This window comes from Anser anser, assembly GCF_964211835.1.
Source record: "Anser anser genome assembly, chromosome: 2".
NCBI lineage: Eukaryota > Metazoa > Chordata > Aves > Anseriformes > Anatidae > Anser > Anser anser.
The window spans coordinates 78,662,560-78,680,182 of NC_139721.1; the positions used below are offsets into that span (position 1 = coordinate 78,662,560).

General features: G+C 44.0%; 1 protein-coding gene across 3 annotated transcripts in view; it reads left to right on the forward strand.

Moving 5' to 3' along the window:
* Positions 1 to 17,623, forward strand: part of SLC22A23 (solute carrier family 22 member 23) — a 97,903-nt gene that overhangs the window by 55,097 nt on the left and 25,183 nt on the right. For all 3 annotated transcript variants that reach the window (XM_083825316.1, XM_083825314.1, XM_083825315.1), the window contains exons 4-5: positions 14,150 to 14,318; positions 16,552 to 16,679. In XM_083825316.1, coding sequence (XP_083681442.1) covers positions 14,150 to 14,318; positions 16,552 to 16,679 — 297 coding nt within the window. The remainder of the gene's footprint in view (positions 1 to 14,149; positions 14,319 to 16,551; positions 16,680 to 17,623) is intronic.

The window sequence follows — 17,623 nt, forward strand, 5'->3', positions numbered from 1 at the left end:
TTGTACATGGCAGTGTTTCTGGTAGCACAAGTATCTATTGGGCCACTTCAGAATGCAACGTGTTTTGTTGAAGTGGAAGTAGGTGGTCAGCCACAAAGTGGAAACCAAACTGAAGCATCAGATCTAAGAGAACTTGTTTCTTGGTCTACGGGAGTGTTTTCAGTGTAAGGCTTCCTTCTTGAAATACATTTTTTGGTTGAAAATTTTGGTTTTCTGCTGCTGTGATCATATTCTTTCAACTTAGTACCAATTTTCCTTGTCAAGAACGTCCAGAACAGTTATTCTGATATTTCTTCTGATGTTCACCTGTTATGTCCCATTACCTACTGTTCTGTTTGTCTTAAATAATAAATTCAAATTTCATTGTAATAATGATTTCCTATTCTTTCCTGAAATAAACTGTGCCTTCTACAAATGTTTCTAGGAGGTTAATGAATAACTGACTGCTGAGGAGAAGGGAAAATACTTTTAATAGGCAAGTGAATCAGATATGATGTATGAAAATTAATGGTTAGACCTAGAGCTTTAAATCTGTTATAAATAGTTCAGTGTGGATATACAGTATCTAGGCATGAAGAAGTTCTTAGAAGTACCAGTTCCAAGCATTGTTATTTATTCTGTGTGTGTCTCTAAATAACTTTAATCTGTTTTTCCAAACAACTAAGTTTACAGTTGATGCATTTAGGACCTGAATACGTTGACCTCTGTTACATTATTCATGTTTTGGTGAGGGAGAGGATACAAAAAGCATTTTTTTCTTTTTTTTTCTTAACCCCTCAACATCTGTTTCCTTTTTTGTTATGCTTGTGCAGGCATTAGCTAAAATGGAAAAATCAGCTTTGAATCTTTGTATCTTTAGGAAAGATGTGCAATGATTGTTGAAATGAAAAATACAGCTGTTGCTTGTACAGTTGGTTTTGTATGCTAGCTACTGACAAGCCAATAATAAATCAGTGCAAGGCTCGTGTGCCTGCACTTTTCCTTCTTTGCACAGAACTTGGATGTATTTTGCTGCCTCCCCTCCTTTGTGTGGTGGACTGCATGGGGAGTTTTCCTGTTCTGAAGGAGGATTGTGAAATGAAGTTGCTACCACGCTTCAGATCTTAATCTGCGCCACTGTTTGCAGATGATTCTCCACCAGCCAGCCAGGTCAATATTAAAACTGCCGAAAACCCTGTGGGACTGTCTGTATCAGCATTTCCAATTTTCTCATATCTGGAGTTCAGAAATTGGCTGTAATTGGGAAGCAGCCCCAAGCACAGGAGCACAGTGGAGAAAAGCAGTAGGCTTGTGTCGTCACTCGATGCCAAGTTGTGTTGCTTCTGAGGAGCTCAGTAGTGTTGGAAACTAGTTGCATCGTTATCTTGATATCTATGCTGTAGGCATTTCTTTTTTCAATGAACAATTTGCCTTGTTCAATTCCTGTGCTACCTATGTTTGCCTTCTCCTTTTAGGAGCTTGCATATTGCTTTTTGTCAGGCATAGCTGTAATAATAAATGTATTGATGTGGTTAGGCTCGTACCTGGGTGATGGTTTGATTTTTATTTATTTTCTTTTTGTGCGGTTCTCAATCCTTCCCTCAATTCCACCAGCCCACCCAAAGAAAAAAAAAAAACAACTCATCACAGTTACTTCTGCTTTGATTTTTGTGGTTATGCAAAGAGTTGCTGGTGACAGCAGCACAGCAATGGCAGTGGCACTCCAGCGGTAACTAGCTCTGCAATTTTCAGGCTTGTAAATCCTCAGCTTTCCTGTGTCCATTTGTTTCCATTTCAAAGGTGGCCTCCCTCTTAGATGAGTTTATTTTGATCAAATGCACGTGAGTACATGGCTGTGTTGTGGCCATGTTATTTATAGGTGCGCAATGCCAGATGCAAAATGATCTGAGCAACAGCTTCTGGACAGGTTAAAGGAAAATCCAGCTCACGGAGAAGTCTGTACCTGCCATTTAACTCCATAGGGGTAAAGGCCCAGGAGTGTGTTGTCTGTATTTGAGGGGAAGGGGAATCCATTAAGGATAGCGAAACTTTTGCAGGTTGTTTGCCTGGGTGTTTACTGGCAATTTACCATCACACAGTGAATACTGGAAGATGCAACTATCTGTACTGTCCAGAGTTAGATGATGTTGCTAGCCTGTAGCTCAGCCTCCTCAGATGTAGGAGACTGCTGGGTTTTGGTATAGCTGTATAGCCTTAGGCCTGCGAGCATCAGGGCACTTGATATCAACTCAGATTAAACCAGATGAAATTTCAAGACAAGAGAAGCTTGTGGAGCTTGTTCTTTGCTTACAGATATTACCTGTATACCCAGACTGATGGACATCTTTTTCTGCACTGAAATGAGCGCTGTGGAGTCCTGCGTTTCTTTCACAGGCCTATTCAGGCATGGTTGTAAATTATATACAGATACATATATATATATCTGTATATATATATATATATATTGTTTTACAGGGTAAATAATTAGTGATGCATTTTGATAGCACATGGACATGGCAGAGTCGTGGTGTGCCACGATTTTGTGTGTGCTAGGTGAATGCAGCACACACTCACCCTGGGCAGAAGTTTTCCCCCTTAAATTAGATTGTAGGGAGTGGGGTTTTGAGGTCTTTAGGGTTATTGAAACACTGTGGAGCAGTGTAGCACCAAGTAACCCTTTGAAAGCCAGCTCCCTTTCAGGCTCTGGCAGGCTGTGTGCTGCAAAGCTGATGCCTGGCACCTTGTGCTCACCTGTGACTCAGGATGTTCTGTCATCCAGCATTTAGGAACACCGGGCATTTCCTCTCCTTTGGACAAAAGCAGAAAATGAAGTAGTTTTATTTAGAAACTTTTTTCTTGTTGTTTATTTCCATCTATTCTTGCTCTTGGTAGAAATGGCCTTCCTTTTTCCATATGGAACATCTGGTGAAACTATAAATGCGAGGAAGTGACTGAAGAAGCAGTTTGACTGAAGTGTTGTTTATTGGATGGTTTTGTAGAATTTCAGTGTTTTATTGTGGCTTAACCTTATAGGAAGATCCTTTAAAATAAGGAAGCAGTGACAGCAACAGAAGCTTCTGTTCTTAGAAACCTGAGCTTAAAATTGCCCTGGTAAAAGGCCAGTACCTGGCCAGGAGGCCTGCAGTACTGCAGAACATCTGGAAGCATTGTGCAAATGAGGAGGGAAGTGTAAAGAGACTTTCACTTGCTTTACCTTTCCCTACAGCCTCATGCAAGGGCTTTTGGGGGGGATCCAGCCAGTTCCTGCTGGGAAGGGTGGGCAAACCTCAGCACGCTGGTGGTTACCCCCATCCCTGCTCTCCCGGTGGGACCCGTAGGCCTCGCGCTTTTGGCACGTGGTTTCTTTTGATCACGCTGAGTGGCAGGCTCAGAGGTATCGAGGCTGTAGTCTTCAACTCATGTGTGCACAGTCTAAGCCATTGAATTTTACCACGCCTGTTCCGATCCTAGACGTCGTGGTTAAGAGGTTCTTCTAAGCCCTCAGTCAGACCTGAAGCAGGCAAAAAGCTCTTCCTTTTAAGACTGCGCTTCAAGTAGTGAGAACTAAAATGAAAAACAATAAAGCTGTTTTTCTTCCATTAGTTCATAAGTAGCATAGCACGCCTATCCCTCTTAGGTACCTGATAGAAGCTTTTGGTTTGCAACTTAGAATTTATTTTTTTTATTATTGTTTAGGACCCGTAGTTCTAAACAGTTCTGCTCCTTATTTATTTATTTTTATGACTCTCTCATGTTACTCCTCATCGTTTACTTACTTATTTTTGCCCTTGGCTCAGAATTCAAGATGCATCCCAATTATATAGCCCTCTGAGCTTTACCCTTCGTTGTGCAAGCACCGGAGTTCAGTATAATAAATACGACTGCTCTTTGGCAGCACTCTCCACATGTCTTTCATAGCTGAAGGGTTTACAGCACTTCCAAATGTCTTCTGTTTTTTTCTTCAACTTTTGATTAGAAACATTGCTCAGCGAGGCGGAGGAGCAGTTCAGATTTCCTCTGCTTCTGTAAACATATCTCTATCTCCCCTGCCTCTCTTCTCTGTTGCTACAGAAGGGTGGTAAGTGTGGGGGTTTTTCCTGATGTACCTGAAGCTGGACCCTCGGCAGGGGATGTCCAGCACCACATGCTGTGCGTTGCTGGCCTTGCCTGCATAGGAGGCGACTCTATGCCTCTACCCACAGGTCTTGCTTTGCCTTTGACTTTGCACTGGCACAGGTAGAGAAGCACCACTCAGTTGTACCTGCCCTTTGAAACCTACAGGTCACATAAAGAAATGCTTGGGAATCGGTAAGGAAGAGGTTAAATATTGATCTCCATGGGGCGGAGGCAGTGCGGGTATGCATCTTCATAGTTTTAGCCACAGTTGTGATGTGTACAAAGTTGAGTAATGTTATCAGAGCAAGTGAAACCCGCTTCTATGAAATGCAGTTGGATTCTTCCCAGGGAGTTCAGTTTCTTATAAATGTTGTGTTATTAATTGCTTAAGCAATTCGTTCTGGTTTTATTCGGAACAAATCAGCAAGTGTTGCCATCTTTCAAACTCTTCTGTAAGTGGCAGGTTTTTGCTGAAAGAGGTCTTTCACTGGTGAGGACGAGCATCCTCTGCAGGAAGGTCGCTTTTTTCCTCAGCATACTTGCCAACCTCCATGAAAGGAGGATATTGCGGAATGTGAGCTTTCTCATTTTCAAAGTTATTGCAAATCAATAGGAAATGGAGGGGTTTTGCCATCTGTTGAGCAGAAATATTTAGCTCTTACCAGAGTTTTATCAGGTTATGTTGGTATTTTACCCTTCTAGAGCAAGTCTGCTTGGGTTATTGGTCTGCTTGGAGTGTTGGAAAAACTCACGTATTTTTCAGGGATCCCAACCTGGGAAGACTTCAAATCCCAGCAGATGGTTTTGGATGGTCTGTTTTGGTATTGCGTGGGCATACCTAGCACAGCAATTGTAACGCTAGTAGGTCTTTCATTGTTCTTCACCCTCAAGTCAGATTTTACCACTTTGAAGGATTCTGGTTCTTCAGGAAAAAAAGCTGTTCACAGGTGGTGTTTGTAAATTTAGCAAGGAAGAAATTTGAATCTAAATCTGAGATGAGAATCTGAAGTCTTTAATGCTATACATGACAGTAGGAATGTGAGAGATGTTCCACTGTACTAAACTCTGTGTGTGCAACAAGAGATGCTGCCCTCCCAAGTTAACCCGGTGGCCCTCTGCTGAAGCCATGCAAGAAAATGTGAATTTGTCCTCTTGCCTCTTTCAAGAGGAATCCTAGAAACAACTGTGGAAGAGCTCTCAATATGCTGCAGTTTGTCTGCTTGTGCCATGGCAAGGTCCACTAAATGGCCTCTCAAGGCTGCTGCTAAGAATATAATGCAGGAACTTCTTTTTCCCTTACAAAGGCTTTTTGGTTTCATTTCCTTTTTTGTTGTTGTTGACTTGTTTTTTTGGGGGGATGTTTGTTTTTTTTGTTTGTTTTACTCCCTCTTGGGTATGTTATTTGGAAGATAGAAGCTAGCTGGAAAATGGAAGACGAAAACCAAGACCCACACATCTTCCAACCATGCATTGGCCAATTCTGTATCAACATGGATTTGCTAGCCACCTATACTACCAAAGGTTCATTGCTTCGCTTTTTGTATTGTCATGGGGTTGAAATTAGAGGAGGTGTGACCACAGGCCAACCTGCTTGCACTGATTCCTGGTGCTATGGTTTGTGTATTGTTCACCATGTTCCTCGCTCGCCGCATGGACGTTTTCATTCTGTAACCGTCTCCGCATTTCCCAGGTCTGTGTCAGTTTTCACGCTAAATCCTAGAGACAGAGCACTATCTAATGCAAAAGTCACCTGCTAGTCCGAACAGCACTTCCCTCTCCAGCAGATGGACACCTTGATGAAAGCTCCCGAAATACAACGGCTTATTGGCTCTGAATCTCCAGAGTTCCACCTTCACAGTGTTTACGAGACGACTGAGCAGAGTGCCTGGTGGCATAAATCTTTAAAAACAAGGATACCCCAGGGGCCCAGTGTGTGACAGCCTCTCACAAACGTGCTTACTAAATGCTTTTGGCTGAATTGGCTGCCTAGCCCCTAGAGGGGCTGCAGGAATCATCTCCCAAGCGGGGCTGCTGGGCACTGCCCCTTGCTTCCCTACTGCCTCGGTGAGCTCAGAAACGTTTAATAAATGCCTAACACTTTGTTTTGGGTTTACTTTATCCTGCTCACCTTTTTGGGGACTGTCATCTGCCTGGAGGTTGAGAACTGAGGTTTAGAAATAGCTGCTGTTGGCAACTTATTTGCCACTTGGTTAATTAAGAGATTGCCATGCAGATTTGCATCTATTGAATTTCTTCTCTATTCTTACTTTAAGTGGCTACAATATTGTTGAAATTTTCTGACAAATACAGATGCAGAATCCTTTCATCTGAAGCATAAAAGAAAATGAGCTCCTCTGATGCTTCTTGCACTGTGGTTTTTGTTTCAGCTGCTCTCATTCATTCCTGTCAAAAAGACGCCAATTGTGATTTAGATCCTGCCAAGAGAAAAGGGGCCAGCTGTTGTGAACAGCAGAGGTGTTAGGTTTGCAAAATATTCGTGTGATCAGCTGTGTGTTTCCTTTAGAGCAAGACACCTTTTTGGAACAAGGAAGAAAGCAACGTATTTCCATGTAGTCTTAGTCTGGCACACAAATAAAAACACAATATTGACGTGGTTTTGGAGAGTCTGGGGTGGGGAGAATAGGAAGTTACAGACTGGAGGTGGAAAACAATTGGTTTTATAGGTAGTTAGTGTATATGAAGGCCTATCTCCTATCCAAGCTTTTTTCATCACTGTTGCAATCACATTTAAATTAGGTCACCTGTATTCTGAAATTACCGTGTTATATATTGTATACTGTATATATTATATGTATGATACTGCTGTTGTGGTTTCCAGAACCATCCTCTGTATTTTATTCCATAACGCCATTGTTCACACACAGCAACTGTCACCAAAAATTGCTGCTGGCTGTGTGCTGCTGCAGGGTTGCATTCCTCTGGAAGCAGGATAGATGGCAACGATTTTGGCAGTGCCAAAAACGTGATTTAACATTTCTTTGATTTTTATGACATGGTGTAGTAAAAGGCAGCATGGCGTGTTGAAGGTATCCTTAGCAGCCAGCGGCCTGCTTTGGGAGCTTGTCTTGCAAGCAACATCACTGCTGCTGTGGGCAGCCAAAGGTGGGCTGCAGCTGGCAGGGGGGCTCATCCTGAAATCAGGTTGCCTTGTGTCTCTTACAGGGGAGAGTCAGGAAAAGCAGGGTAATGTGCCTTGTGGTTTTGGCTGGTTTTTGGACAAGAGGTGTTGCCGTGCTTACTCGTTTGGTGCTGCACATCTCTGTGCGCATTGCAGCGCTCGCACTGGCCGAGGCCTGGCAGTGAGCCCGCAGTTGTAGCACAGGCCTGGTGCTCATATGCCAGCTGAACACACGGTATAGTTTTTGTGAGAAAAGGCGCCTATTCAGATGAGATATTGACTTACCTCATAGCTCGGTCTGGTAGGCAGCAGGCACCTGGGCTGGTCAGGATCAGGGATTGCCGCCGTGTGCCCGCCGAGGTGTCACTGGGGCGTCTGTCACCTCGGGCTGTGTCAGCACACGGGTGACTGGTTTGACACACATTAAAAACGTTAATTAGGTGTAAATGGTGGGCTACTGTGTGTTTAAAAGAAACCCTCCTAAAACCTATGATGTGTAGAAAAGTACCTTTGAAGGAGCACCCATGTCCTTTCATAGATGTATTTTAGAATAAATTTTGTCCTACCGTACTGTTGGGGGAAAATAACCCCGTTTTTTCTTATTTGGTCATTGGAGGTTTAGTCTATTACTGCTGTCCTTGCTTGACAACAGATTGGATTTCTCCAGAGAGGAAATTAGATTTTTCCTTTCCTTTCAGTCCATCTCTGTCATTTGTTTACATGAATTGGCTGATTGCGGGGTGTGTGATAACCTTTCCTTCCCCGCGCTGCTCTATTTGCTGTTCCTTAATAAACTGTATTTACACACAGCGCTTCCTTAGCTGCTTCTGGTGACAGCAGAAACGATCAAGAAAAAGAGCCGTGTCTATGCGGAGCCGGGAGCACACGCAGGCTTAACCTGTGCCGCTTCAGCCCGTGCTGGGTTCGGAGCACACTGATTGAGGCAAGGAGTGGCCTTAGCCCCTGGCTGAGGCTGGCAGAGCTTGCAAGTTTGAGTCTAGTAACCCCCTGGAAATTTGGATATATAGGCAGGTATTTGCTGGATTTTATGTATTTTATTTATTTCCCCCCTAGCAGCCAGCTGCAAACTGAAAGGCTTGTCTGGGAGTTATTAACAGCTGCTGCTCAGTCCTGTCTGGTGGTTGAGCCTCCCACGGGCGTGGGGACTGTGCCCCTGTAGCAATATCCAGCAGGATGATCTGCTTACGGCTGAGGGCAAACCCCACAGAGAGTCTTGGAGGAGGATGAGGTCTCTGAGGTTTGAGAGAGCTTGGTGGGAATTAGGAAATTAGGAACAGCAGGACGGGGTCACCCCCAAGTAGCTCTTAGGATCACCGAGAACTGCTCAGGGAGTGGAGCTGTGGTGGGATGTGCTGGAAGTGCTGAGCAGCTCGGAAACTAAGTGCTCTGGGGTGTTTTTTTCCTTTCCTTCTGTGCTCTGTTGATACACAGAGCCCTAGCTTTGTGCTCCAAACGCAAAACCTCATCTTTACTCCTGACCGAGCTGGGCAGCTCCTGGCTCTGAGAGACACACACAGCTCTGGTGTGTTAGGATGCTACCATCATTAGTGATTTCTGGTGTCCTGCATTTTACACCTAATACCATATTACCTGTGCTTTCCTCTGCCTGGCTGATAGCAAGGGCTTTGTGCAACTGCAATTGTTTTCCTCCCTTTTTGGGGTAGGACTTGCAACCTGAGAGCCCTTGGAGGGAGTGTTGGGTATATAGTAACATGGTAGAAACTGCCAAAAATTGTGATTTTTTTTCCTCTTTCTGGTAGCATTTTAAAAACTATAACCATGAAAATGAATCTAGAGTCAGTTCGTCTCCTCCCCCCCTCAGTGGGAAGGCTGCAGCCCAGACTTCAGGTGCTTTGCCCTGGCTGTTTTCTCCAGGGGATAATCCTATATAATTACAGTCTTGGCAGCTCATAGTCTGAAACTGGGGGGGGGGGAGAGAAAACTGCAAAGGCACAGAAAGCAGCTAGCTTGTGGTTTCTGGTGTAGCTAGTGCTTGGACCACATTGCAAGAATTGCTTTGTGTTTTGGGACTGGAGATGAGTGAGTGAATGCTAGAGAGTTGTTCAGGCAGTGGGATTTAACCTCTTTTCCCTCTCGATATATTATTTGCAAATGACTTTTTTTTTTAAATAAGTCTTTGCTATTCTTCATTGTGCAAATATCCTATGAGAATAAATGTCAGCCTCTGAGGACAAATGAGAAGACTTCTGAAATCTGAGGCAAACGGTCTGTTACCAGCGCATAAGGGTAAGACCAAGTAAGAAAGGACAGGATCTGGCCGTTAATCCCTTCACAGCAACGACAGCCCACCCATTGGGGTCTGAAGGGGCTGGGCTAAGCAGGCTTTGAGCCATGCCTTGTGGCAGCACAAGATGATGTCAGCCTGGTGACAGTCCTTCCTCCCCAGTCACTCGTCCGTGTGTCCGTCTCCTCTGCAGACGCTCCCCGTTAGCTCCCTCCTCTCACCAGCACCCCAACCTGAGCTGCCAGCCCCTCAGCTTTGTAAAACCTTATCAGCCACACAGGGGTGTGTGGTGGAGCACTGTCGTCTTCCAAAAAACTGAGGCTTTTTGGTGAGCTGTTGGAGGGGGCAATTAATTTTGGTGTGGAACAAGCTAGAGCCCTGGCTCCTTTTGCAAGCTACCTCCAGGTTTCCAAAACCTATTAAAAAGAAAAAAGAAGTGAGAGCTTTCAGGACTAATGGCTCTCTGCAGATGCTCTGAAAAAGGCAAGTCTGAGATGTGCCATACCTCATCTGCCTACAGCATCACTCCAGAAACATCTTAGTGTCTGCTCCGCTCCCAGAGCTCTTCCAGATGCACTGGTCTCCAGATTAAATGACTTAAACAGCATGCATTGGTTCAAGTACTGGACAATTGTAGGGAATTAATTCATGGATGTTTATACGGAACTTCTTCTTGGTAAAACCGCAGATGCATTTGCAGAAGGGCCTCTCAGCACTTCATTTGGTCTGTGCAATGAATCTGCTTTTCCCTTCTTTTTAACAAAGATCCCAAAGGGCTGCATAGCAGGTGAAATACAGTGGGTTTTGTGTGAGAGAGGGAGAAAATGAATCCCATTTAAAGAAAAGTAATTTTGGTATTACAAAACCTGGTTGGTAGGTCCTATCTGCCTGTCTCCAGTGGCATGCTGTGGCTGCTGAGAAATAGCAAAGCTCTCGTTTCCAGTAGCAAAGCTCTCATTTCCAGTTGTTTCTTTATTTTGGTCTGTCAAGAAAATCTCATTGCAGCCTTGCCACTGTTGTCACGTAATATGCAGTGTGGATCTGATGAGGACTTGTGCATGACAATGTTGCTCTCAGTGTATGGTCTGCCAGGTCCTAAATACTACTTACTGTGTTTTTTTAGACACGTTTCAAAAATGCTGCAGGCTGGAAACTTCTGTTGATCTCTGCGTTCACCTAATGTGCAAGAGGATGCCCTGACAACCTGCTGGTTAAAGCTGGGTGGTCAGAAAGCCTGACCAAGCTCTGCCCTGTTGGTCCATCGGTGCCTTTCTCGCACTGGCATCCTCTGTGAAACTCGGCTCCTCTGTGACCCGAGGGCTGGCTCTGCACCGGCCAGGGGAGCCAGACCAGGACGTTTCCAAGGTTGTTCCCATCGGGAAGTGTGGGGAGCATCGAGTGGGAACCCTCTCAGGTGCTGAGGAAAAAGCCCCCCCTATACAGAAGGTCTAACACACCCCAGGGGTGCATGTGGCTCTGCTAGGGGCCAGGCAGGGCATTGCTGCAGTGCTGGAAAAGGACAGTGTATGAAGTGGCAGAGGAGCTCCGAGTGCTCTGAAGTCTGTCCTTATACAAAAAAATGTTGTTTTGAACATCTTTTTCTTGAGCTTGGCCTTTGTCATTGGAGCAGCCAGTGTTGTTGCTGTGGTTCTTATTCCCTTGGCTGATATTTGAAATGATTTCCTATGGGATTTCTGAATAACTCAGTGAGAGACCTTTCAGGACAAAGTGATTTTTTTTCCCAAGTCTCTGAGTGGGAAGATTTCCACACTCGTTCTCTCATAGATTTCAAGGATTTCTACACTTTAAGCTTCTGCATTTCCTAGCCAGATTGTGTGTTGTGCAATGAGACTTGTGGTGTGTGTCTCGTGTCCATGGGGCACGTGAGGATCACGTCTGCACCACGCATAGGGTTAGGCAATTGTCTTCAGGAAGAGAAGCACTGGGCAAGTAAGCAAGGTCTTTTCCATGCCTGTCTCCTTGCCCACACAAATTTTTCCAAGTGGAGCAGATGGATATATCCAGGAGTTTGTGATACTGACGGTTGTTTCCATGATTTGTGTGTATGGCAAGGGTTTACTTGACTCTCTCTGCTCAGCAAAGTAATTGAGGTGAAAACGTTTCTGCTGAAAGAAAGAAATGAAGCTTTCTTGCCAGCTTAGCCACAGAGGGATGAAGTTGATTTCTGTCTTGCAGCAATTGTACGTGAGCCAGTAATGGATCGTGTGAACTCGGTGAAAACTGGTGTGGACACAGAAGTCTGGTGGCCAAGCACATCGAGGCACCAGTGAGAACATCAGCAGGGTGCAGGAAGCCTTTGCTAGTCCTGGGGCGGAGATGGAACAAGCCTGACTGCTAAATGCTTGCTAAAAACTGCAGAGCTGAATATTTTATCATATCAAATTGAAGCCAGAGGTTTTGGAAAGTCAGTAGACTGTCCTCATATGTAGAACATTTCCACAGAGGTGTGATATTTCAAATACATGAAGCGCCCGCTGATGTCAGTTGAAAGTTGTGCTCACCCAGCTATGGCAGGGTTTGTTGGTTTTTTGTTTTGTTTTTTTTTCATTCTCCAGCTTTTCTAGAAGAAAGGGCAAAAAGTGATTATATGCCTGTGATAATCTGGAAAAGAAAACAGATGCGAAACTGCCTCCAAAGTGACTTCCTTTCTATACAATGAACGACTGCTGCATACGGAGTGATACGTATTACACACCAGTGACTCAAAACCACATACTTCTATTATTTTGATGCCTCTTTCTGACTTCATCCAGAAGTTGTTCTTGCCTCGGTTATTTTATTTTTTTTAACCTCATACTAACCCAAGCAGTGCAGTTGAAATGCCACAGTCCTACCTGCCTAATGCAGGCTTCCTGTTTCTATGGCAACAAAACTGGTCCTTGTACTTAACGAAGACACACTGGAGCATGAGTAACTGCAACTTTAAGGTCTAGCAAAACAAACAGAAACGCTTCATAGTTGCAGATTAGAAAATAAAACGGAAGTGACCTCTTTGCATAGAATTTAAAAAATCGCCTTGCTAGGCTTGGGATACTTCATTAGTAAGAACGAAGCCATATTCATGTCAGAAGAAGCTCTGTGTTTTAATCTCATTTTCCTAATTAAAACGTAAAAGCGTTTTATACCAAGTGAGAGTCTTTGAGGATTTTTCCCCCCTTCCTTTTCCAAAGCTGCTCTGTTTGTGGTCAAGCTAATGAAAATTTGGGCTGCTCACAACAGACACATTTTCTTTTTGTATTGGCAAGAATCCATCAGTGGTTTTTATCACTGGCCAAAATAAAAGGAGAAAAAAAAGAAGTGTGGTGTCTAATCCTACATTTGATCTGCAAGCTAGTTCCTGGTCAGCTAATATAAATCTGTGTTACAGTGATAAATGCTGAACAACCTACAGATGAGAGAGTGAATGAATGAGCAGCTGTCATCTCTTCCTATTGTCTGATGGCTTTTCAATTACAATTTTAACAACCATTAAATTTTAATTTAAAACAACCATAGGAAACATCCCGAGGAAAAACACCAGTGCTGTCAGCAACATATCATGAGCGTTTATGAGCCTACGTTTCTGTATCAGCATGCTGATAAGTTCTGCACAACATTTGTGGCAGGTTTATGTGCTTGATTATTAATCTGTAGAAGTGAGTGTGGGCAAGTGGGAAATTTGAAATAGTGGGTTCTATTGTATTCCTACTGGCAAAAACATTATTTATGTTGGAATGTATTTGCAGAAGGCAGTCCAATTTTACTGCTATTTCTTCTGGAGATTAAAAAAAAAAAGCTGCCTTTCTGATAAATTCATTTTATTTTCTGAAGACTGAATAAAGGTAGACGGAACTCGTGGTTTAAGGAAGTTTTTGTCTGCTGAACTCACTTGTCACAAAGCAGCTGAGACAACTGCTGATAGCAGTCATGGTGGTAAATTGCCCTACAGCAGAAGAAAGGATGGAGGACAGGAGAAGACAGATAGAAGGCTGTCTTGTTTGAAAGTTGATCAAGATTAGGTATTGCAAAAACAAAAAGTGATCCCAGGAACAACCCACTCAGCAAAAACCAGCTTAAAACTGGCTGAGTCATAGCGTATTCAGCTGTGGACAGGTGGCATCCCATATGAGTTAGGAGGCTGTATCCTGCTGACAGCGGTGGTGCTCTGTCTCCCAGCAGATTGATTGGAAAGGCATGTAGTGTCTCTGGGGTAGTGTCTCTGGGTATTATGAAAAGTTTCAACCCTATATCTATGGATTATCTTTTTCCCTCCGTTTTCCTTTAAAATCTATCTATCTATGCATGTTATGTATGTGTTTTATTAAAATGCTCCCCTGGGCACAGGCTGAAGGAAAGTTGATAATCGGGATGCAGTGGGGCTGCAGGAGATGCAGTAGGTGCCAGGATGTCACAACATTAGCACCACAGCCAGCTGCTAATGAGCTTCTCCATTGCTGACAGGGTATTCGAAGCCTAAGTGCATGAGGACGCAAGATTTATATGATCATGCATGACGCTGGCTGAAGGTCTTGAAGGACGTTAAGACCCTGAAAGCTTTGTGAAGCTAGGCACCTGGCCAGGGGGAGGTAGTCCTGTGGGCACCTTTGCTGGTGTGGGCCTGACGTGGCTTCATGTGCTCTGTGTTTCAGGGATAGAGCTCTGTCCTCCCGCGCACCGGTTCATGATCACCATGGTGGCGAGCTTCATCGAAATGGCGGGGCAGTTCCTCATGCCGGGGCTGGCTGCCCTCTGCAGGGACTGGCAGGTCCTCCAGGCGGTCATCATCTGCCCCTTCCTGCTGATGCTGCTCTACTGGGTGTAAGTATTGCTTCCTCCCATCACGTCCAAGGTGACACAAGCCCCTAATACTGGATTTGGAGGTGCTCGCATAGGTTTTATCTGCTGAGGCCTGATGGGGATGCGGGAGATGGCTCAACTATTGAGCTGAAAGTTGCATTTTGTAATTTTTCTGGCTGTTGTGTCCCCTTTAAAGATGAAAAAGCCTCCTGAAAGGACGCGTCTCAGTCTAGCTGTTGTGGCTGCACGGCTATATTTTCCCCGTAAACCTGCCCTGTGGTTCTGGGCTGTCACTGTTGGTTCCTTTGGCCTGGCTGAGCCATACTAAATATAACACGCATCCGCTCGTGAGCAGCACCCTTGGGCGCCGCATGTGTGTGAGGTGGCCAGCCCTGAGCCTCCCCGCTAGGTTTCTCCCAAATTAGCGTGTGTTGGGCCGACGGCACTGTTCCCACAGGTTACTTCTCCCATCCTGGTTTCTTCTGGTCTCCTGTCAGCATGGGGCTCCGGGCCTGATGCTGCCTACGCTAGGGAAACGGGAGGCTCCCACCTTGGTGGTGCCGGGTCTGTCTTCACCAGAACTTTATAAACCTCTCAAAAATCTTTCTTTGCGCTTTTGTCTTAATAGTGACACACAGTGGTGGCACAACACTGCAGAGGCTTGTGAGAGCAGGATAGTACAAAACTGTAAGACTGAGAACAGGCTAGGTAATTAATTTTAAAGGTAACGCTGGCTAGATTAAAATATCTACTTGCTATAAGCAAACGAACAAAGAAGCTGGAAAAAATCACTGCTTGCTACTTACCCACCACTTACCCAGAGCAGAGTTTGGATAACAGGACAAATAGCATTTGGATTGCAGGCTGCCTGACTTTCCTCTTTTTTAATATAATTGTATACATGTATATATGTGTGTGGATGTATAAATATGTGCATGTATAAATATATATGCGTGCACACACACGTGTGTGTGTGTATATATATATATATTCTGTCAAGGATGAATTTCTTGCTAAGGATGAAGTCCAAATTGCATCAGCCCTTAAAGGTAGCACCCTAACAGCGCAACTGACTGCACCACTGCTTAAAAGTACAAGAACTGAGGCAGCATCCACAGCAAGGATTGGCACTTTGTGAAGGAAAATTGCGGTTTATTGTATATTTGAAGTTAAAAGTTAGTTTTAAAATTTGTTCTTAGGAAGGTCTCTTAGAAGATGAGTGAAAACGAGGCCTAAATAACAAAGAAAATATGCTTATAGTCAAGTCTGAAAGTATCTGTATTGATGCAAGTGTGGGGCTTTTTTGTTTAACATCTACGTATTTATTTTGGTTTTGTATGAAAATAAAATGAACTTACCTGGAAAAAAACAGTGAATAATGGTTAATTACACTGAAGAATCAGGTGAACGTCAGCATTTGAAGAAAACAAGCAGATGAAAAGTAAACTTCTTTATTTTATAACATTCTTTATGTGTATGCTTTTAAGGCAACTCAATTAGCATAATGTTGTCTTCACTAGGGGAAACTTCTGTAGTAGCAACCGCATGATGTCTGGTGCATACACGATACTGACCTGTATAAAAGAATGCCTTAAAATCTGTGTATGAGGGAGATATTCTGGATGTTTAAACATTTAAAAAAAAAAAAAAGCTGTTCCATTATAATCCTAGAAAGTAATTCTTTCCTCTCTCCATCTTTACAAGAGAATTCAAATCACTTCTGTCAGAAATTTTCCTACTGTGGCCTGAATTATCCTGCGTTAACTGCACGACTCATTTATTCCCTGCCTGGCAGCAAATGTCTATTGCATGCAGTGCTTCCTCCTTCTCCCTGCTCGTTCACAATGGTATTAGTAGGCAGAACTCCTCTAATATGTTATAAAATTCTAATACATCCTATTCAAGGTGATAGGATGGTTCCTGTATCATTTGTCAATCAGTGTAAAAGTGAATGTCACTGGTTTCCATATTCTGAGCCTTTTTTATTAATTTTACAAGTCTTTTTTCTGCTTTTTGAAAATAGTAATATTGCTCATACATATTTAAATGAGCAGCTAATCACTATCACTTTTTTCTCTGCCAGAACTTGAAAAAATTTCTAGAAACTTCCTAGAAATTGCACAAATTTGTCAGATTCCAGATGATGAAATAAAGCAATATCGTTTGCACTGAGGAGAAACGTCATCCTTGTTAATTCAACAAACTGGGAGATGCTTTCTAAAAAGTGACCCTAACGTGTTTTCCATCTCTGAAGTATTTTCCCAGAGTCCCTCCGGTGGCTGATGGCTACGCAGCAGTTTGAGGCGTCCAAGGAACTTATCTTTCAGCTCACTCGCAAGAACAGGATGAACACGGAAAGCGACATCAAAGGAGTGGTGCCCGGTGAGTAGGACAGGCAACCACGAGTCTGGCTGCTCAGATGAAATCGCTTGCTGTTCTCTAAAGGCTACGCATGGCGTTGCTGTCCAGAATTAAATCATCTATTTACCGCCTGCAAAACCATCCTATTCATTCGCTCATTCATTTTTTTTCTCAAAAAACTGCTCCAAACTCCAGCACCGTGTTTGACATTGCTCAGCCTGTTGAACAGTCTTAGCAATTACCGTCTCACCTGGCAGTGCCGTGTGCTTTTAGGGACATCTCTTGAATAATTTTACGATGGCTGCAGAGCGCGCCATCAGCTCAGCACGCCTCTGGAAACTTTTTGCAGGAAGCTTCTGGTTGGGATCCTGCCCATCACGCAGCGCTTGTTTTGTTGGTTGGGAGAAGTGACAGCGCTCAAGCCACAATTTCTAAAACACCACTCCCGTGGCAGACCTAAATCACATCCCAGTTTCTCTTTAAACCCTTACTGCAGGAGGCATTTTGCTTTTTGCTCCTGTAGCATCTGAACGATGCTGTCCTGGGGGCTCGGGGTCCTGCTGGTGACAGCAGTAGAGGGCAGTTTTGGGTTCAGAGCTCCTCCTCCTCCTCCTCCTCCTCCTCCTCACAGGCTTGACAGTGCCCACAGATACCCATTTTTACAGTGTCCCCTGCAGTCTGTATCAGGCTACCTACTAGTCAGGAAAGAGTGGAAATGTTTTAGGGTGTTTTTTGCAGTTTTTCATGCCCTACCTACCATGATTCTGGGGGCTGGAGGGGTACATCACCCCCACACCTGTGCTCTCTCTGAACTTGGCTGTTATTTGCTGTAAAGGTTCTCTGAAGTAGCTCAGGTCAGTCCTTGCTAAAGGTATCAATCAGCCCTGGGGTAGACTGCATCCAGAATGGAAAAACCTTAACTGTTAAAATCAGTTCATCGTGAATGAAGCAGTCTTTATCAATAA